Source organism: Triturus cristatus, chromosome 9 (genome assembly GCF_964204655.1).
Source record: "Triturus cristatus chromosome 9, aTriCri1.1, whole genome shotgun sequence".
NCBI classification, from domain to species: domain Eukaryota; kingdom Metazoa; phylum Chordata; class Amphibia; order Caudata; family Salamandridae; genus Triturus; species Triturus cristatus.
This window is the reverse complement of record NC_140592.1, coordinates 1,024,789,845-1,024,805,705: the sequence shown is the minus strand read 5'-3', so window position 1 is coordinate 1,024,805,705 and position 15,861 is coordinate 1,024,789,845. Positions and strand designations below refer to the sequence as shown.

General features: G+C 44.8%; 1 protein-coding gene across 2 annotated transcripts in view; it reads left to right on the top strand.

The window, feature by feature from the left end:
• The window catches only part of YLPM1 (YLP motif containing 1), an 820,959-nt gene that overhangs the window by 504,202 nt on the left and 300,896 nt on the right, over positions 1-15,861 (top strand). For both annotated transcript variants that reach the window (XM_085626748.1, XM_085626747.1), the window contains exon 13: positions 5,827-6,003. In XM_085626748.1, coding sequence (XP_085482874.1) covers positions 5,827-6,003 — 177 coding nt within the window. The remainder of the gene's footprint in view (positions 1-5,826; positions 6,004-15,861) is intronic.

The window sequence follows — 15,861 nt, the reverse complement described above, 5'->3', positions numbered from 1 at the left end:
GACCCCCCTCCCCCAGCGCCTTGAGACCCTCTGGGTGAGTAGTGCGCTATATAAATGCTTTGATTGATTGATTGATTGATTGATTGATTGATTGGTGAAAAAGGAACCTCCAGTAGGACTGCGCGCCCACTCTATCTGAAACTGACACGTTAGTGATAGATTCCTAACCTTCGAATTAACCCGAGGCGTCCGGACGCGGAGTCGCACGACGCCACCTTCCGACGCGCAGGAGTACTGCTGACAAAAGATTTCCGGATCTAGTCTGACGTCTGGGGGTAATTCTAAGGTAAGGAATCTATCACTAAATAATGTCTCTTACAGATATATTGTTACCGAAGGTAAGTAACTTGTGCACCAGGGCGACGGCAGCCACTACTCCTTTGTGACATGGAGTTCCGTTGGTTGACATCTAACTGGCAGCCACGTGGGCATCCCTGTACACTTTCACGAAACATTACTGTCAGGACAGCCAAGTCCGGAGCGATGGCTTTTTCAGTCGTTCTGTTCTCCAGGGCTTCCTGGTGTGAACTTAGTTTGCAGACCAACCTCCGGGGTTGGCAATGCTGGGTTATCTATTCTAAGGTAAAGAATCTATTAACTACGGTCTCTTTCAGATGAACAAGTTACTTACCTTCGGTAAAGATGTATCTGAAAGAGACATTAGTAGTTATAGATTCCTTACTGCGTCACCTATCCTCCCCGTTCGCAAACTGACTTCTAGGGATAGGGACTCCCTTACAGGGCCCAAGTTATGTGCACCAGTGGTCAGTGTCTTTCATGGCTCTGCGCTTCTTGTTTGGAAAGTCGTGTCAGAACGGACGTAAGCGCGCAGAGGCGGCATCTAAGACACCGCAACGTCATCCCGGTGACCGCGACACCAACAACGGACGCGGAGTCGACCAACGCGCAGGGGTACTACTACAAAAAAAAATAATCTCCGGATCCAGTCTGACACCTTGGGGTAATTCTAAAGTAAAGAATCTATAACTACTAATGTCTCTTACAGATGCATCGTTACCGAAGGTAAGTAGCTTGTTCGTTAATGTCCAGTCAAGACAACACATGGACTGTGTTAAATTTTCTAACATTTGTTTACTTCTGCTCAAATCTATCGTTGTTTGCAATAGGTAAAGTACTATTATGTAATGTGTGCTGAGCGTATAAATATAGAAAAGGTTTATCAATCCAAAGCTTTGTGAGTATTTGCATGAGGATCTGCACATCCATTCGAAATAGTCAAATCAACATTATTTATTTACTTTTTTACCTTTTAGGGTGCTCCAATGGTGTTAACACTACCCACCTACCAGGGTATAATAGCACTAGAACTTGAAATCCTAGAGCAAGATTCAAACCAAAATACACCAGAGCACACAGAGTTGTATCTATAATCCACAGGTACACTTTTAGACCTAAATAAAATTCCACTTGACCATTGATCAAATGTCCTTTTAAACAATAGAACAAGGTCTTGAATCGGGTCCTTCTGCAGAATTTTATTATCACTTCCTAAAACATGCAGAGCAACAGCAGCCGACGCACGTTTCGCCCCCCCGGGCTTTTTCAAGGCTGCAGAAAGACACGTATAAATAATTTTTAAGGATTGTGACAATCTGTAGTCACATTTTAACATCAATCTTATGAATGCCCTTTTGATATAACCATTTGATTACATTAAAAAACACTGTCTTATAATTCCATACCATCCAAATACATTTGTTTGACAGGTACAGATTCATATTGAGAAAAAGAAGCAACCAAACAAATCTCATGCTGATAACAATCTGTTCAGTAACAAGTTATATCGATGATCAACTTAAACAGATGAATAAACCCGTGTCTTTAGATTGAGCATATGTGTGAGTCGAAAAGAATGAAAAAACAAGTGAAGAAAAAGTCCGTCTCAAAACCGTATCATTTGTTATTAAATAAACAATGATAGTGATAGAGATTTAATTCATGTGAAAGTAAGAAAAGCCACCTCCAAATGAATAATATTTATAGCCACATAGAGAATAACCAATTTAAACCAGATAGGCTTGGTTTTTCTGGCAAAACCGACCAACTATCAATCGCCTCACCTCAAATTCGACAGATTGTGTGTTAATCTGCATCTCACTATTTAACCCCTTCGACGCGCATGACGGAACGGTTCCGTCATGCACGTCGGTTGGGCTGTGCTTATGACGGAACCGTTCCGTCATGGCCCCGCCCGCGCTCAGAACCTTCAGCGTGGCGCGGAAATCCGCGCCGCGCTGAAGGGGTGAAAGTGAGCTGACCTCTTTATTGAATGTTCCTGAAGAGAGAGGAGTAAACAACCAAATGAGGAAGTAAATGCTATGGGGTCTAAGCATATGTACTCGTACGTATTTTCATGTGACATTTGGAGTGAATGTTCCTTACCCCGACAAAATATAGACGAAAAAAAACAATGATTCACGATGTCAATTATTCAAAAGTTGCGAGTCCTTTCCAAGCACTAATCCCACAGTAATGGAACGCCTCCTCATTACAGTGTAAAAGACCTTGATAAGTCCTTCTGGTGAGCGTTAACAAAACAGCAAAATATAAAAAGAAATGAAAAAGACTCTAAATTAATAATTGCGTCCCAAAGCCCTTAAATCTGGCCAAACAACATAGCTAAACTAAATAAAAACCCTATGGTTGGGTAATTGACACAAGAAAAATGTATTTACCTTGTTCTTGTGCTTCTGCACCATACACGTAAAGCGGCAACTCGGCGTCCTTCAGACGTGGACGCCATCTTTTTCCGTATTTACGTCCAAACAGTCAGAGTCTGAAAGTGGACTGCGATCCTGGTACTAAGAACTACGTGTGATGTCACCGGCTTATTTTACAGTGGGTTTGTAACCCCGCATATATTATCAATACGCATTGACTCCTAAAAGGTCCACATGAAAGTGAATTAAAAATATTTTACTCGTATGATATTTAAGATATTTTATAAAATTATCCGACCTAAAACTGATATCTTCTCATTTCATTCCATATACTGAATAGAATTCACACTACCAATCTTGTGACACTTTCACGGTGTATGCATGGTACACCAAATGATAAAGTTTAATCTAACCACTAACTGAGGAGTGATTCTCTTCGATAAAAATAATCTGTGTGGTTCCATACTAAACATGTCTCATTTTCTTGGACGGGTTACGCTATTCGCGTCTGTCAATATCTACTCTGTCTCATGGCTCATCTTTATTAACAATTGAGATCATTTTGAATTTTTTTCCTTTTTATAAATTTTTCCAGATTAGATTAATCAAACCTAATATAAGGTTACTAAATTGTTCATTGCCTTATATTCCCTGATTCCATGCATCACTTACAGTTCGTTATGGGATTTTTTTAGAACTATAACTTGTTTTTTAATAGGAGGCGTTTTGGGTTTCATGTACAAGAATATATTTAGAATGAATCGCATTAGCATTCATGAACAAATTTGTTCATGATATTAGAAAAGATAATGGAATTTCTCTTCTTGCATTTATCTTGACTGAAGTTTTATCACATTATGGGGATTTTCTTTAACCCATTTTCCATGTATTTAATAAATCCTGTAGTGTTGAATTCTATTCAGTATATGGAATGAAATGAGAAGATATCAGTTTTAGGTCGGATAATTTTATAAAATATCTTAAATATCATACGAGTAAAATATTTTTAATTCACTTTCATGTGGACCTTTTAGGAGTCAATACGTATTGATAATATATGTGGGGATACAAACCCACTTTAAAATAAGCCGGTTGAAACTAAAATGAGTAATAAAGAGCATCTGTTCCAAGATGTAGTCACATAATAACATGAATGATATATCGTTTGTACCAACGATACAAAACCCAGGTAGTTATTTTTCACATGATTTGTGAAGCCAGTCCTCTTCCTATTTTCATCACATCAATGGTAATCAATACAATCGATGGGGTAATATGACCAGAAATAAAAAATAAATTCTCTTTTTATTTTTCATACACTCCGTGATAAAATGGTTCAAAGATTGGGCATATTGGGACTATGGTCATAACAATGACATCACACGTAGTTCTTAGTATCAGGATCGCAGTCCACTTTCAGTCTCTGACTGTTAGGACGTAAATACTGAAAAAGATGGCGTCCGCGTCTGAAGGACGCAGAGTTGCCGCTTTACGTGTATGGTGCAGAAGCACAAGAACTAGGTAAATACATTTTTCTTTTGTCAATTACCCAACTATAGGGTTTTTATTTAGTATAGCTATGTTGTTTGGCCAGATTTAAGGGCTTTGGAACGCAATTATTAATTTTGCGTCTTTTTTTGTTTCTTTTTATATTTTGCTGTTCTGTTAACGCTCACCAGAAGGACTTATCAAGGTCTTACACTCTGTAATGAGGAGGCGTGGGATTAGTGCTTGGAAAGGACTCGCATCTTTTGAATAATTGACATCGTGAATCATTGGTTTTTTCGTCTATTTTGTCGGGGTAAGGAACATTCACTCCAAATGTCACATGAAAATACGTACGAGTACATATGCTTAGATATAGCATTTACTTCCTCATTTGGTTGTTTACTCCTCTCTCTTCAGGAACAATCAATAAAGAGGTCAGCTCACTTTAAATAGTGAGATGCAGATTAGCACACAATCCGTCGAATTTGAGGTGAGGCGATTTTGATAGTTGGTCGGTTTTACCAGAAAAACCAAGCCTATCTGGTTTAAATCGGTTATTCTCTATGTGGCTATAAATATTATTCTTTTGGAGGTGGCTTTTCTTACTTTCACATTAATTAAATCTTTTCTATCACTATCATTGTTTATTTAAAAACAAATGATACGGTTTTGAGACTGACTTTCTTTTCTTCACTTGTTTTTTCATTCTTTTCGACTCACACATATGCTCAATCTAAAGACACGGGTTTATTCATCTGTTGAAATTGATCATCGATCTAACTTGTTACTGAACAGATTGTTATCAGCATGAGATTTGTTTGGTTGCTTCTTTTTCTCAATTTTAATCTGTACCTGTCAAACAGAAATGTATTTGGATGCTATGGAATTATAAGACAGTGTTTTTTAATGTAATCAAATGGTTATATCAAAAGGGCATTCATAAGATTGATGTTAAACTGTGACTACAGATTGTCACAATCCTCAAAAATGATTTATACATGTCTTTCTGCAGCCTTGAAAAAGCCCGGGGGGGGGCGAAACGTGAGTCGGCTGCTGTTGCTCTGCATGTTTCAAGAAGTGATAATAAAATTCTTCAGAAGGACCTGATTCAAGACATTGTTCTATTGTTTAAAAAGACATAGAAAAGGTTTACACTGCATAATTTAAAACTGCACTTACCTGGAACAATAGCTTGGCAGTTTGACACCTTTCTTGATTCACATCACACCTTTCCCTGCTCCCCAAGAGAATTTTAGTGTAGAATTACACCTTCAAAATCTTATCCTCATGTATAATAAAAAACAATAGAATGAAAGATGACAGTTACAAAGTGGGACATTGTGGCTTACTTTCACTGTTTTGCGTAATGTTGTCTTGACACTGAGTAGTTTATATTTTCTCTATTGGAGCAATCCTGACCACATTTATTTTCATTATCGTCATTATGGTGTCAAGATAATCATGGTACGGAGAGTATATTGCATGGAACTATTATCAAGAAATATTGCCATAGATGAGAAATCTATTAGTATGTTACTTTTTTTTTTTTTTTTTTTTTTAGTCTCGGAGGTCCACTATTGCATGCACTTGACAGCCACATAGTTGTACATTTGCAGTAGTTAGTGTGATCAGTGCTCACCTTTTCATTATTTGACAGGTGATGGAATACGAGTATGAGCCGGAGATGGAGGAGACCTATCGCAACAGCATGCTGAAGACCTTCAAAAAAACTTTAGATGACGGGTTTTTCCCTTTTATTATCCTGGATGGAATAAATGACAGAGTGAAACATTTTGAGCAGTTTTGGAGTGCGGCAAAAACAAAAGGCTTTGAGGTAAGACTAACGTAAAGTTGCCTTTATGAATTTTTCCAAGTGTACATTGAGATGAAGTCTGCCAAACAAGTGCTAACAAATGCTTCATTAATGCTGGTAGTTGCAGGTGGTGTGCACCAGCACTAATTTTTGAGGGCCACGACTTATTTTTCAACTTCAGACTATGATGTAGAAAATATAGCGAACGTGTAATGCAAGAGAAAAAATTATATGAAACCGTGACTAAGGGAGAAAGTAGGGATGAAGAAGAACCTGCAATATAGAGAAAGTGCAGATCGAGGTATCGGGTGAAATGAAGACTAAGAAGCCTTGTGAGAGAAAATGGGTATATTATCTGGTGTGGTTGTGCGACCTCCCTGTGTTATACACTTAACCCCTTTAGGCCCTTGTTAGCTGTGGCTCTAAGAAGCAATATCTCTGTGATCTTGGGTGCAACTTTGTGCATCTGCTCTGTTTCTGGTGCTCTGCAGCAGTTTGTGGTGGATTGAAGACTTTGGGCTACGAATGTGCCCCAGTAGACTTCTCAACTGTTGTCACTGTGCTGTGAACAGGAGGCCAGCTCATTGACCCTTGGAGTCTCCTGACTTTGATTGGGCCCTCGAGACAGCACCTCAAGCAGGACACAGCAGGCAATGTCCCTCTCCTTTGCTAGGTACCAGGTTCAGCAAGTGCAGTCCACGCCGCTGCAGCATCCTTTCACTGGCTCCACGGTGCAGCAGGGCAGTTCTCCTTTGATCTTTTTCCAGTCCATTTGAGATCAGAGTTTAGGCTGGCTGGGGTGCCCTGCTTATGGTCAGTAAATGCCCTTAGGGCAGGATACGAAGGATGAGGATCAAAGGACTGCACTGGTGCACCATGGAACCAGCAAATGGAGGCTGCACAAGCGTTGACTGCACTTGATGACCCTAGTGGCTAGCAAAGGAAGAGGGACTGTGCCTGCTGTGTCCTGCTCGAGGTGATGTCTCCAGGACCCAGCCAAAGTCAACTCTAAGATACAAGCCACGATCGGAAGACTTCACCACGCTTTTGTTTTCCTTGTAAACATGTTGGTGCAAATTAAGAGGTGCCTGGCTCCTACACCGCGGGTGCCATACTGGAAAGAGAGACTTCCAGTTGACAATTTTACAGTTTTTACTTTCAACCTCTTATTTTAATTCAATTTAATTTACCAGTATTGCTTCTTTGTGGGTTAGCCTGTGAGGGAATTGGGGGTCGCTGGACCCTAGTCTCTGAGCACCATTTCTAGTTTCCCCACCTGTTCTGTTTCCCACTACGAATCGCTAATTGGCTCCTCCCACCCTTGCATGGAGGTGGATTTCAACAAAGCTAGAGTGCGTCTGCACTGATGGTGTGCCGAAGATGTGTATAAAACAAGCCCGTCCGCACCCGTTAGCGCTTGGACCACGCTCTGACCCTGCCCTGCTGGTCCCACAGCAGACCGGGCTTCTACTATCCAATACTCTATCTCGGACCTACACACACTTAACATGAATGATAAGAAGGCCAAATGTCTTTGCCTTGATTTTAGCTCGCCTCCTAGCACCCCTCAAACTTTCTTCCAGGTGTGCCACTCTCATTTGCCCAAGTTGATTTTGTGTACTGCTAGTAATATTCGGCCTGTGAGCACAGTTGATGACATCAACGAAACTAAGAGACCTCTACGCTGTGCTCTCCTAAATGTCAGGTTACTGGAAAACACAGCGTAAAATGTGCCGGGTTTCAAGAAAATTAGCAGTTAGATCTTGCGTTCGTTACAGAACACTGGAGGGACTCTGCCACACCCAGATTTGATTGAGGCCATTCCTCCTCGTTTTGCATGCTACACACTATATATACACTATACAGGCCTCTAAAGAGGGGGGAGGCCTAACAATTTTCTACTGTGACTCATTTTTAGTCATTTGATATGGTTCCTTTGTATGCCTGTGAAGCTCTTTCTTTTCAGTTTGAATCATTTAAGCAATTCTATTTTAATGGTATCATCTTTATCGACCCCCAAGTCCAAGACACTCCTTCACAGCTAATATAGGACCATTGCCGGTAGAAGCCAGTCTGACTAGCTCGCGCATCAGCTCACTATCTCTCATCCGAACTTTCCTGAAGACCTAGAAGCTGCTACCTCTTTATACACCAGCTGGCTTAATTCAGAAGCTACTACGATAGCGCCTGAAAAATCTGTGCTCTCTAAACTTCTCCACCCACTGCGCCTTGGTATTCGGATGCTCTTAGAAAGCAGAAACAACTCTGCAAGCATCAAGAACGAGGCTGGAGGAGAGACTATAGCGACATACGAAGAATCAAATGTTAACCGTGTCTAGCTGACTATAAAACCCTACTTATGAAAGAAAAATGTAAATATTACACAGAACAGATTAATGCTGCTACAAACTCCTTGAAAGAGTTATTCAAAACAGTCTCCAAACCAACCGGGCTGCCGGTAAAAATATCAGGTAAACAGCAATCAACTGCTATGTGATAGTATTGCAAAGTTATTTTTAAACAAAGTGGAGGGCATCTATAATGAGTTTGATCTATCCTCCCACACACGCAATTGAAAACAGGCCTCTCTTCAGTACAGGCTACTTTCTCAGAATACGCTTCCCTTTTGACTAATTCTGTTCTTGGGCTAAACCAAGCGGCCAAGTTGGTTCTCCTATTAATCCATGATCTCCAGCAGTGATTAAAATAGTTCCAGAGTGAATGGCGGAACATCTCACCTTTATCTTTAATATGATGTTCAAATCGGGTAATTTTCCCAAAGAATGGAAGGTGGCTTTAGTAAAAAAAAAAAAAAAATCTAAATACTAAGGATCTCCAACTTCCGCCCCATTTCATGGCTTCCTCTCCCTGCCAAACTAGTTGAAAATGACATGAACATCCAACTTTCTAACTTTATCTTGGAAAATCAGCTGCTAGATACCACGCAATATGGCTTTCAGAGTGGACACAGCACGGAGTCCACTCTGATCAAATCCACGGAAGAAATCAGAGAGGCTCTTGATGCTGGGGGAAATGCGTCAGTATTGTTAGATCTCTCCGCAGCATTTGATACGGTCCATCATGACCTTCTGATGGACCGTCTAGCCAGGATCATGGTGTAGGGAACAGCACTGACCCTGCTGCGATCATTCCTTGCACAAAGAAAACAAGTAGTCACCTGGATTCATTTGTTTTAGAGCTTGTGAGAAAGTGCCCTCTTTCTTGCATGGTATGCCCCCACTTTTTGCTGAATTGCCGATGTTCTTTGTCTGTGTGCGCCCTGGGCACCTGCTAATCAGGTACCCAGGGCCTATGTTCCTTCCCTAAAACTGCATTGAAACCTAAACCTGTGAGAAAGTGCCCTCCTTCTTGCATGGTAGGCCCCCACTTTTTAGGTCTTGCTGAGTCAGCACGCATTCGCTGCTCGGAGAGACTTTAGTAAGAGAGGGCTCCAAAAAATGCTACCGCCGGCTACAGCTTGCAGTGCATGTGCGCGCGCAAGCTGTGGCCGACTGTAGCATTTTTCCCCCCAGCTTTTTAGCCAGCTTGCTAGAACGCGCAACAACCATGCGCGCTTGCGCGCGCATTTCTTGCGTGTTTTAGCGCGTCATCACTTTCGCTTTCACAGCGATCGTGATTGCGATGACTTTCGTGGCCAATGCTTGTTTCAGCTTGATTTTAGCCAAGCTGACAGCAGAGGCAATCCAGCCTCGCCCTAAATTCCTGCTGTGACTCCAAAGGTGCTTGTGGCAGGGACTGTTCATTCACGGGCAGACGGTCACCGTGCATCGTCTGGGAGTCCGAGTATTGGGAACACACTGGTCACTTTAAGGGAGGTGTGTGCACACCCAGAGCCGAGACAAAACCGCTCATCCTAAAACAGAAGTGGTGTATGGTAAGAAATCCCTGATGTTACCCGGGTTCTTCAGCGCACATCATTAATACCTGTTTACAGGTTAACTGCAGGTAACGTGCCTGCTGGAAGCCAGACAGACGATGCAGAGAGATTGCTTTCTCTAGCCAACAACTGAGAAGGAGCCTACGAATTTAGTCCTAAACTTATGGGACTGCTCATAATTTAGGCCTTCGAAATTGAAAAATATATTAAGAATAAAACACTCTGTGTGCTGCTCTTAAGTACTGGTAATGCCAAAATCCTTTGCTTGCGCATGGCAACCGGAAATATGCCCATAAGGATGAGGAGACGTAACACAATGACCAATGAAGATAATGATGTGCTCGCATAAGATGGGTCCCTCCCTCCCATTCATGTGTCCATTGTATAATACATGCTCTGATCTTTCTATTCAGTGGGAAAGCAGAATGCACTGGTAGACTGGCACACATACCCGATTTTTATTATTACAGCACCAATACGGAAAACTTTAAAAAACAATCATCGCTTAAATGTGCACAGGTTTATTCCAAGTCCTTGGTTTTAAGGTTTTACTTTCAGTGCAATGAGTATTTGCAAGGGAGGAATCCTTTGTATGTTTGCGAAATTCCCCTGGAAAAATATGTGCAAAAAAGAAAAAAAATACCACCCCACCCTCTGCGAAGTTTTAAATGTATTAATTTTTCTCTGCAGTGAAACCTAATAAGAAAAACAAAAGCCATAGATTCGAAATTTGACTTCCATTACGCATGGTAAGATTCTTTTTTTAGGAGTTTTATACAGCTCAAGTTTTGACCCGTAGCTGATGGAGCGTTTTACACGAGCACCGGTTTCATTACACATTCATTTGTGGTAGTATGGTACATCATGGTGCATTTGGTGAGGATATTAGCTCTCTTTCGTAATGTCATTGCTCGTTTACAATAAAATACATCTCTCCCTCGCACCTTCACCAACCAATCACCTCTCCCTCACACTCCCAATACCCCTCATCTCTCCCTCCCAATCCCCATCTCTCCCTCCCACTACCCCTCTTATTGCTGCCTCACACTTCCCCTCTCCCTCCCACATCCCCATCTCTCCCTGCCACTCCCCCTCATCTCCCTCCCACTCCTCCTCATCTCCCTCCCACTCCTCCTCTCATCTCTCCCTCCCACTCCCACCTCTCCCTCCCACTCCCCCTCTCATCTCTCCCTCCCACTCCCCCTCTCATCTCTCCCTCCCACTCCCCCTCTCATCTCTCCCTCCCACTCCCCCTCTCATCTCTCCCTCCCACCCACTCCCCCTCTCATCTCTCCCTCCCACTCCCCCTCTCATCTCTCCCTCCCACTCCCCCTCTCATCTCTCCCTCCCACCCACTCCCCCTCTCATCTCTCCCCCCCCTCTCATCTCTCCCTCCCCTCATCTCTCCCTCCCCCTCCCCTCATCTCTCCCTCACAATCCCCTCATCTCTCCCTCACAATCCCCTCATCTCTCCCTCCCCCTCCTCTCTCCCTCCCACTCCCACTAACTCTTTCATCTCTGCCTCCCACTCCCCCTCTCATCTCTCCCTCCCACTCCCCCTCTCATCTCTCCCTCCCCCTCTCCCTCCCCTCCCACTCCCCCCTCATCTCTCCCTCACATTCTCCTCCTCTTTCCCTCCCACTCCCCCTCCTCTTTCCCTCCCACTCCCCCCTCCTCTCTCCCTCCCACTGCCCCTCCTCTCTCCCTCCCACTCCCACAAACCCCCTCATCTCTCCCTGCCGCTACCCCCTCATCTCTCCCTGCCGCTCCCCCTCTCATCTCTCCCTCCCCCTCACCCTCCCACTAACTCTTTCATCTCTCATTGCCACTCCCCCATCTCTCCCTCCCACTCCCCCTCCCATCACTCCCACCCACTCACCTTCCTCTCTCCCTGCCACTCCCCCCTCATCTCTCCCTGCCACTCCCCCCTCATCTCTCCCTGCCACTCTCCCCTCATCTCTCCCTCCCACTCCCCCTCTTATCTCTCTCCCACACTCCCACTACGCCTCTCCCTCACTCCCCCATCTCTCCCTCGTACTCCCCCCCCCCCCCCATCTCTCCCTCGTACTCCCCCCCCCCCCCCCCATCTCTCCCTCGTACTCTCCCATCTCTCCCTCGTACTCCCCCATCTCTCCCTCGTACTCCCCCCCCCCCCCCCCCCATCTCTCCCTCGTACTCCCCCTCATCTCTCCCTCCCACTATTCCTCTTATCTATCCCTCACCCTCACACTACCCCTCATCTCGTGACCCCACTGCCCCCTCTCATCCCTCCCTCACACTCTGTCTATTCTATCTGCTTTCACATACAACCTTCCTTTACCTCCTCATGCTGTGCACTGGTACAGCTCTCGACTTCCCCACCCCCTTTGGGTGCCCCTCCCACTTGTCCCTCTACCTCTCGCACTCTCTCTCACCCCTCTCTCACTCTCTCATGCACTGTTCCCGCCTCTATCATTAACTTCAGGTTTTCGGACAAAGTTTCTTTCCCGTACATTTTCAACATTTCCGTCTCTTAAACCCACCCTCTCCTCCTCTTTTTGGGGTGTCTCTTGCGTACACAAGCGCACCTCTTTAAACGTCTGTCACCTGCTCTCCCCTTCTTTCTTTCTCACTCACTCCTTCTGCTCCTCTGTCCGGAGTTCATTCACCACTTCCTGCACAAACTACCTATCCCGCTCTATCTTCCTTTCTATCTAGTCTGTAAAGTTCTCACCCCTATCTATTCACCATTCCACATAATTCCACTACACAAATAAACTGTCCAACACATAATTCAACATCACACAATTCCACAACGAACAATTCCACAACTAACAATTTCAATACTACCCACATAATTCCACTCCACACCACATGCATCCACTCCACTCTAAACCAAAAAACATGGGTAAAGGCATTGTCATTTACAATGCCAATAGCTCTAACTCTCGCAAAAGGTCAGAAGAATCATAACAAGCATTGGCATAGCCAATAGGTCTCGCCTTTGGGGCCTTATAAGTGTTTAGCCATGCAACAGTTGATGTTGTTGCACCAAGGATATTGTACTGCATAACTAAATACTTATAAGGTCCCAAAGGCGAGACCTATTGGCTATTCCAATGCTTGTTGCTGAATTGCTGATGTACTTTGACTGAGTGTGCCCTGGACTTCTGCCAATCAGGTTCCCAGGGCTTGTGTTCCTTCCCTAAAACTACATTGAAGCCAAAACCCAATTGGCCTCTCTGGCCACAGGTCAGCCCCTGGTAAATGGTACCACAGGTACCCAGGGCACTGTGACCAGGGAAGGCCTCCAAGGGCTGCAGCACTTATTGTGCAACCCTTAGAGGCCCTGTGCCCAGACACACACACACTGCCTTTGCAGGCTGACTGTCTTGGTGCAGAACAAAACAGAGTCGACATGGCACACATCCCTGTGTGCCATGCCCACAACCCACTGCCCTGTCATACATCAGTCCCCCTATAGCTGGGTGTCCTATGCCAGTGGTGTGGGTACGGGTGCTTGAGCCCTGTACCTCTACAGTGCCCAAGTCCATTCCTGGACCCTGCAGGTGCAGTGTTGCCATTAAGAGTATATGGTGCTGGGAGTTTCATTACGAACTCCCCAGCACCATGATGGCTACACTGAAGACTGAGAAGTTTGGTATCAAACTTCTCAGCACATTAAATCCGCACTGATGCCAGTGTGGGAGTTAATGTAAAATGCACGACAGAGGGCATCTTAGAGATGCCCCCTGAAACTTGACCAACTCCCAGTGACCTGACTGAGTGGCTGCGCAGGCTGCCACCACCAGACATGTTTCTGGATCCCTGGGTCGAGAGCATTCTGCTGTCGGGGGCCTGAAACAATGCACATCCTGGGACGAGATGCCAAGCTTCCTCCCCCAGGATGGGCAGGGTTCACAAAGGAGAATCTTCAAAGGCATGCCGCCTTAGTGAGCTTCTCCAGACCATTTGCTGCTTTCAGCAACTGGTCCTACCTCCCACTTTGGGAGGGAGAACCAGCGGGAAAAACAAGTGAGGAAGAGAGGTGTGCCCACCTCTGCCAACTCCACCCCTATGGTGGGGGAGGCGAGGTGAAGCACAACCTCGAGTCCCTGTCATCTTGAGGTTGGGGGAACCCAGCCAGCCAGGGACAGGCTCCTGCCCCCTCCCACTGGAGAGTGGCAGAATAGGGGGTGTACCTACCCCATGAAAGGGACCCATTGGTCCCTGCCCTTTACCTACCTGTAACACCCCCAAATTTAGTATTTAGGGGCACCCTGAACCTTCCTTCCTCAGATCCAGCAACCACAAGAAAAAGAGAAGGACGAGAAGCCGTGCAGAGCTAACAAGAGGACGACACCCACTGACTTGCCCCAACCCTATAGGCCTGTCTCCCCCTCGAACCTGCTCCTGCCAAACCCTGCCGTGTCCAGCGGACAGCAACCTCAAAAACCCCGGAGGACCTGCCTGCCTTCACTTTCCAAGCTGTTTCTCCCTTGAACACCGGATGTGTTTGAACTGCAGCTTCTGGTGCCAGCCTGGACCCGCGAATCCAGCCCACTCTGCACCCGCCGAACCCGGCCCGAGCTCCAGTGGAAAAATCCCACGAGGAGGTCCCCCCGGCGATCCTGACTGAGATCTGGCAACCCCTGACCTGCCTCAAGCCTCCTGATGACGCCTGCAGCCTCAATCCAGTGGACCCCCCCTACTGCGAGCAGAGCGGGTAAGAAAGTCTGACGTTCCAAGGCACCCCTGCACCTGACGCCCCACGGCCTTGTGTGCCCAACCGAGCGGTACCTAACCAACCCTCTACATCCCAACTTATCCCTCGAAGTGGTGGTCACTCCTGGAAGATCCTCGTCCCTGAGCCTGCCGTGTTTTTGTCCCGGAGAATCTCCATTGAAATCAACAGGGCACCCAACCTCAAAACAGCACTCTGCACCCGGCTGCCCTAGTGCCGCTGAGGGTGCCCCTTTGATGCTAACTTGGTCCCCAATTTGCCCTGAGCTCAACCCTAGGAGCTTTGCTCCCACAACCCTGTGGTCTGCTTGCCAGCAGCCACCAACCGGAGTCCCCCTATCCTCCATGAGATAATCTTGGGCCTCAACACTCTGCACCCGGCCGCCCTAGTGCCACTGGGGGTGCAACAACAGTGCATCACTTACCCTGGGAGACCCCACAATGACCGAATACTTACCTTGAAACCGATAACCTGTTTTTCCTCATAGGGAGAGCATTGACACTTTTTCTCCCAAAAAGTTTCTAAGTGTCGACTTTCAAAAACTAAGAATATTCCTAACCGAATTTTCTCAACTGTTTGTAGGAAACGTCCCAGTGCTAAACCCAGGTGTCCAGCACTGCGTAAGAAAAGTAACTAAAAGGTAACTTACCTGTGAATTGAATTTCCCTCCATAGGATAACATTGGGGGTTCTTTGTGAAAAAGTTTCTAAATGTCAACTTTTGAAATACAAAAATATTCTTTAAAAATCGTGCAAACTACAAAAACGTCATTACTTACCAGTTATAAGTAGATGTGCCAGTGCTGAATCTAAAAGTCCAGCACTGGATTACAAAAGTAACGCAAAAGTAACTTACCTGCTAAGTGAATTTCCTCCCATAGGATAAGATTGGCGATTCTATGTGAAAAAGTTAATGGCAACTTTTGAAATACAATAATAATCTTTAAAAATCGTACCTCTAACTAAAACGAGTTTACTCAACTGTTTTCAGGAAATGTCCCAGTGCAGAATCTACGATCCAGCCCTGTGTTAGCAAAAGTAATCGGAAAAGGAATTAATTGCATTTTTCTTAAAAAGCCCAATCATTCGAATGTACTATACCGGATAAGTGTTGCAAACTGCTTACTCAAACTGTAACCAAAATCAGTACAAGTTATTCTGCAATTTTGAACTGTGTTCATACAAGTAATCTAGTACTGCAAAGTATTTTTTTACCTGTGCCAGGCTTGCTTGGTTCTAGAAATAAAACAGTATATTTT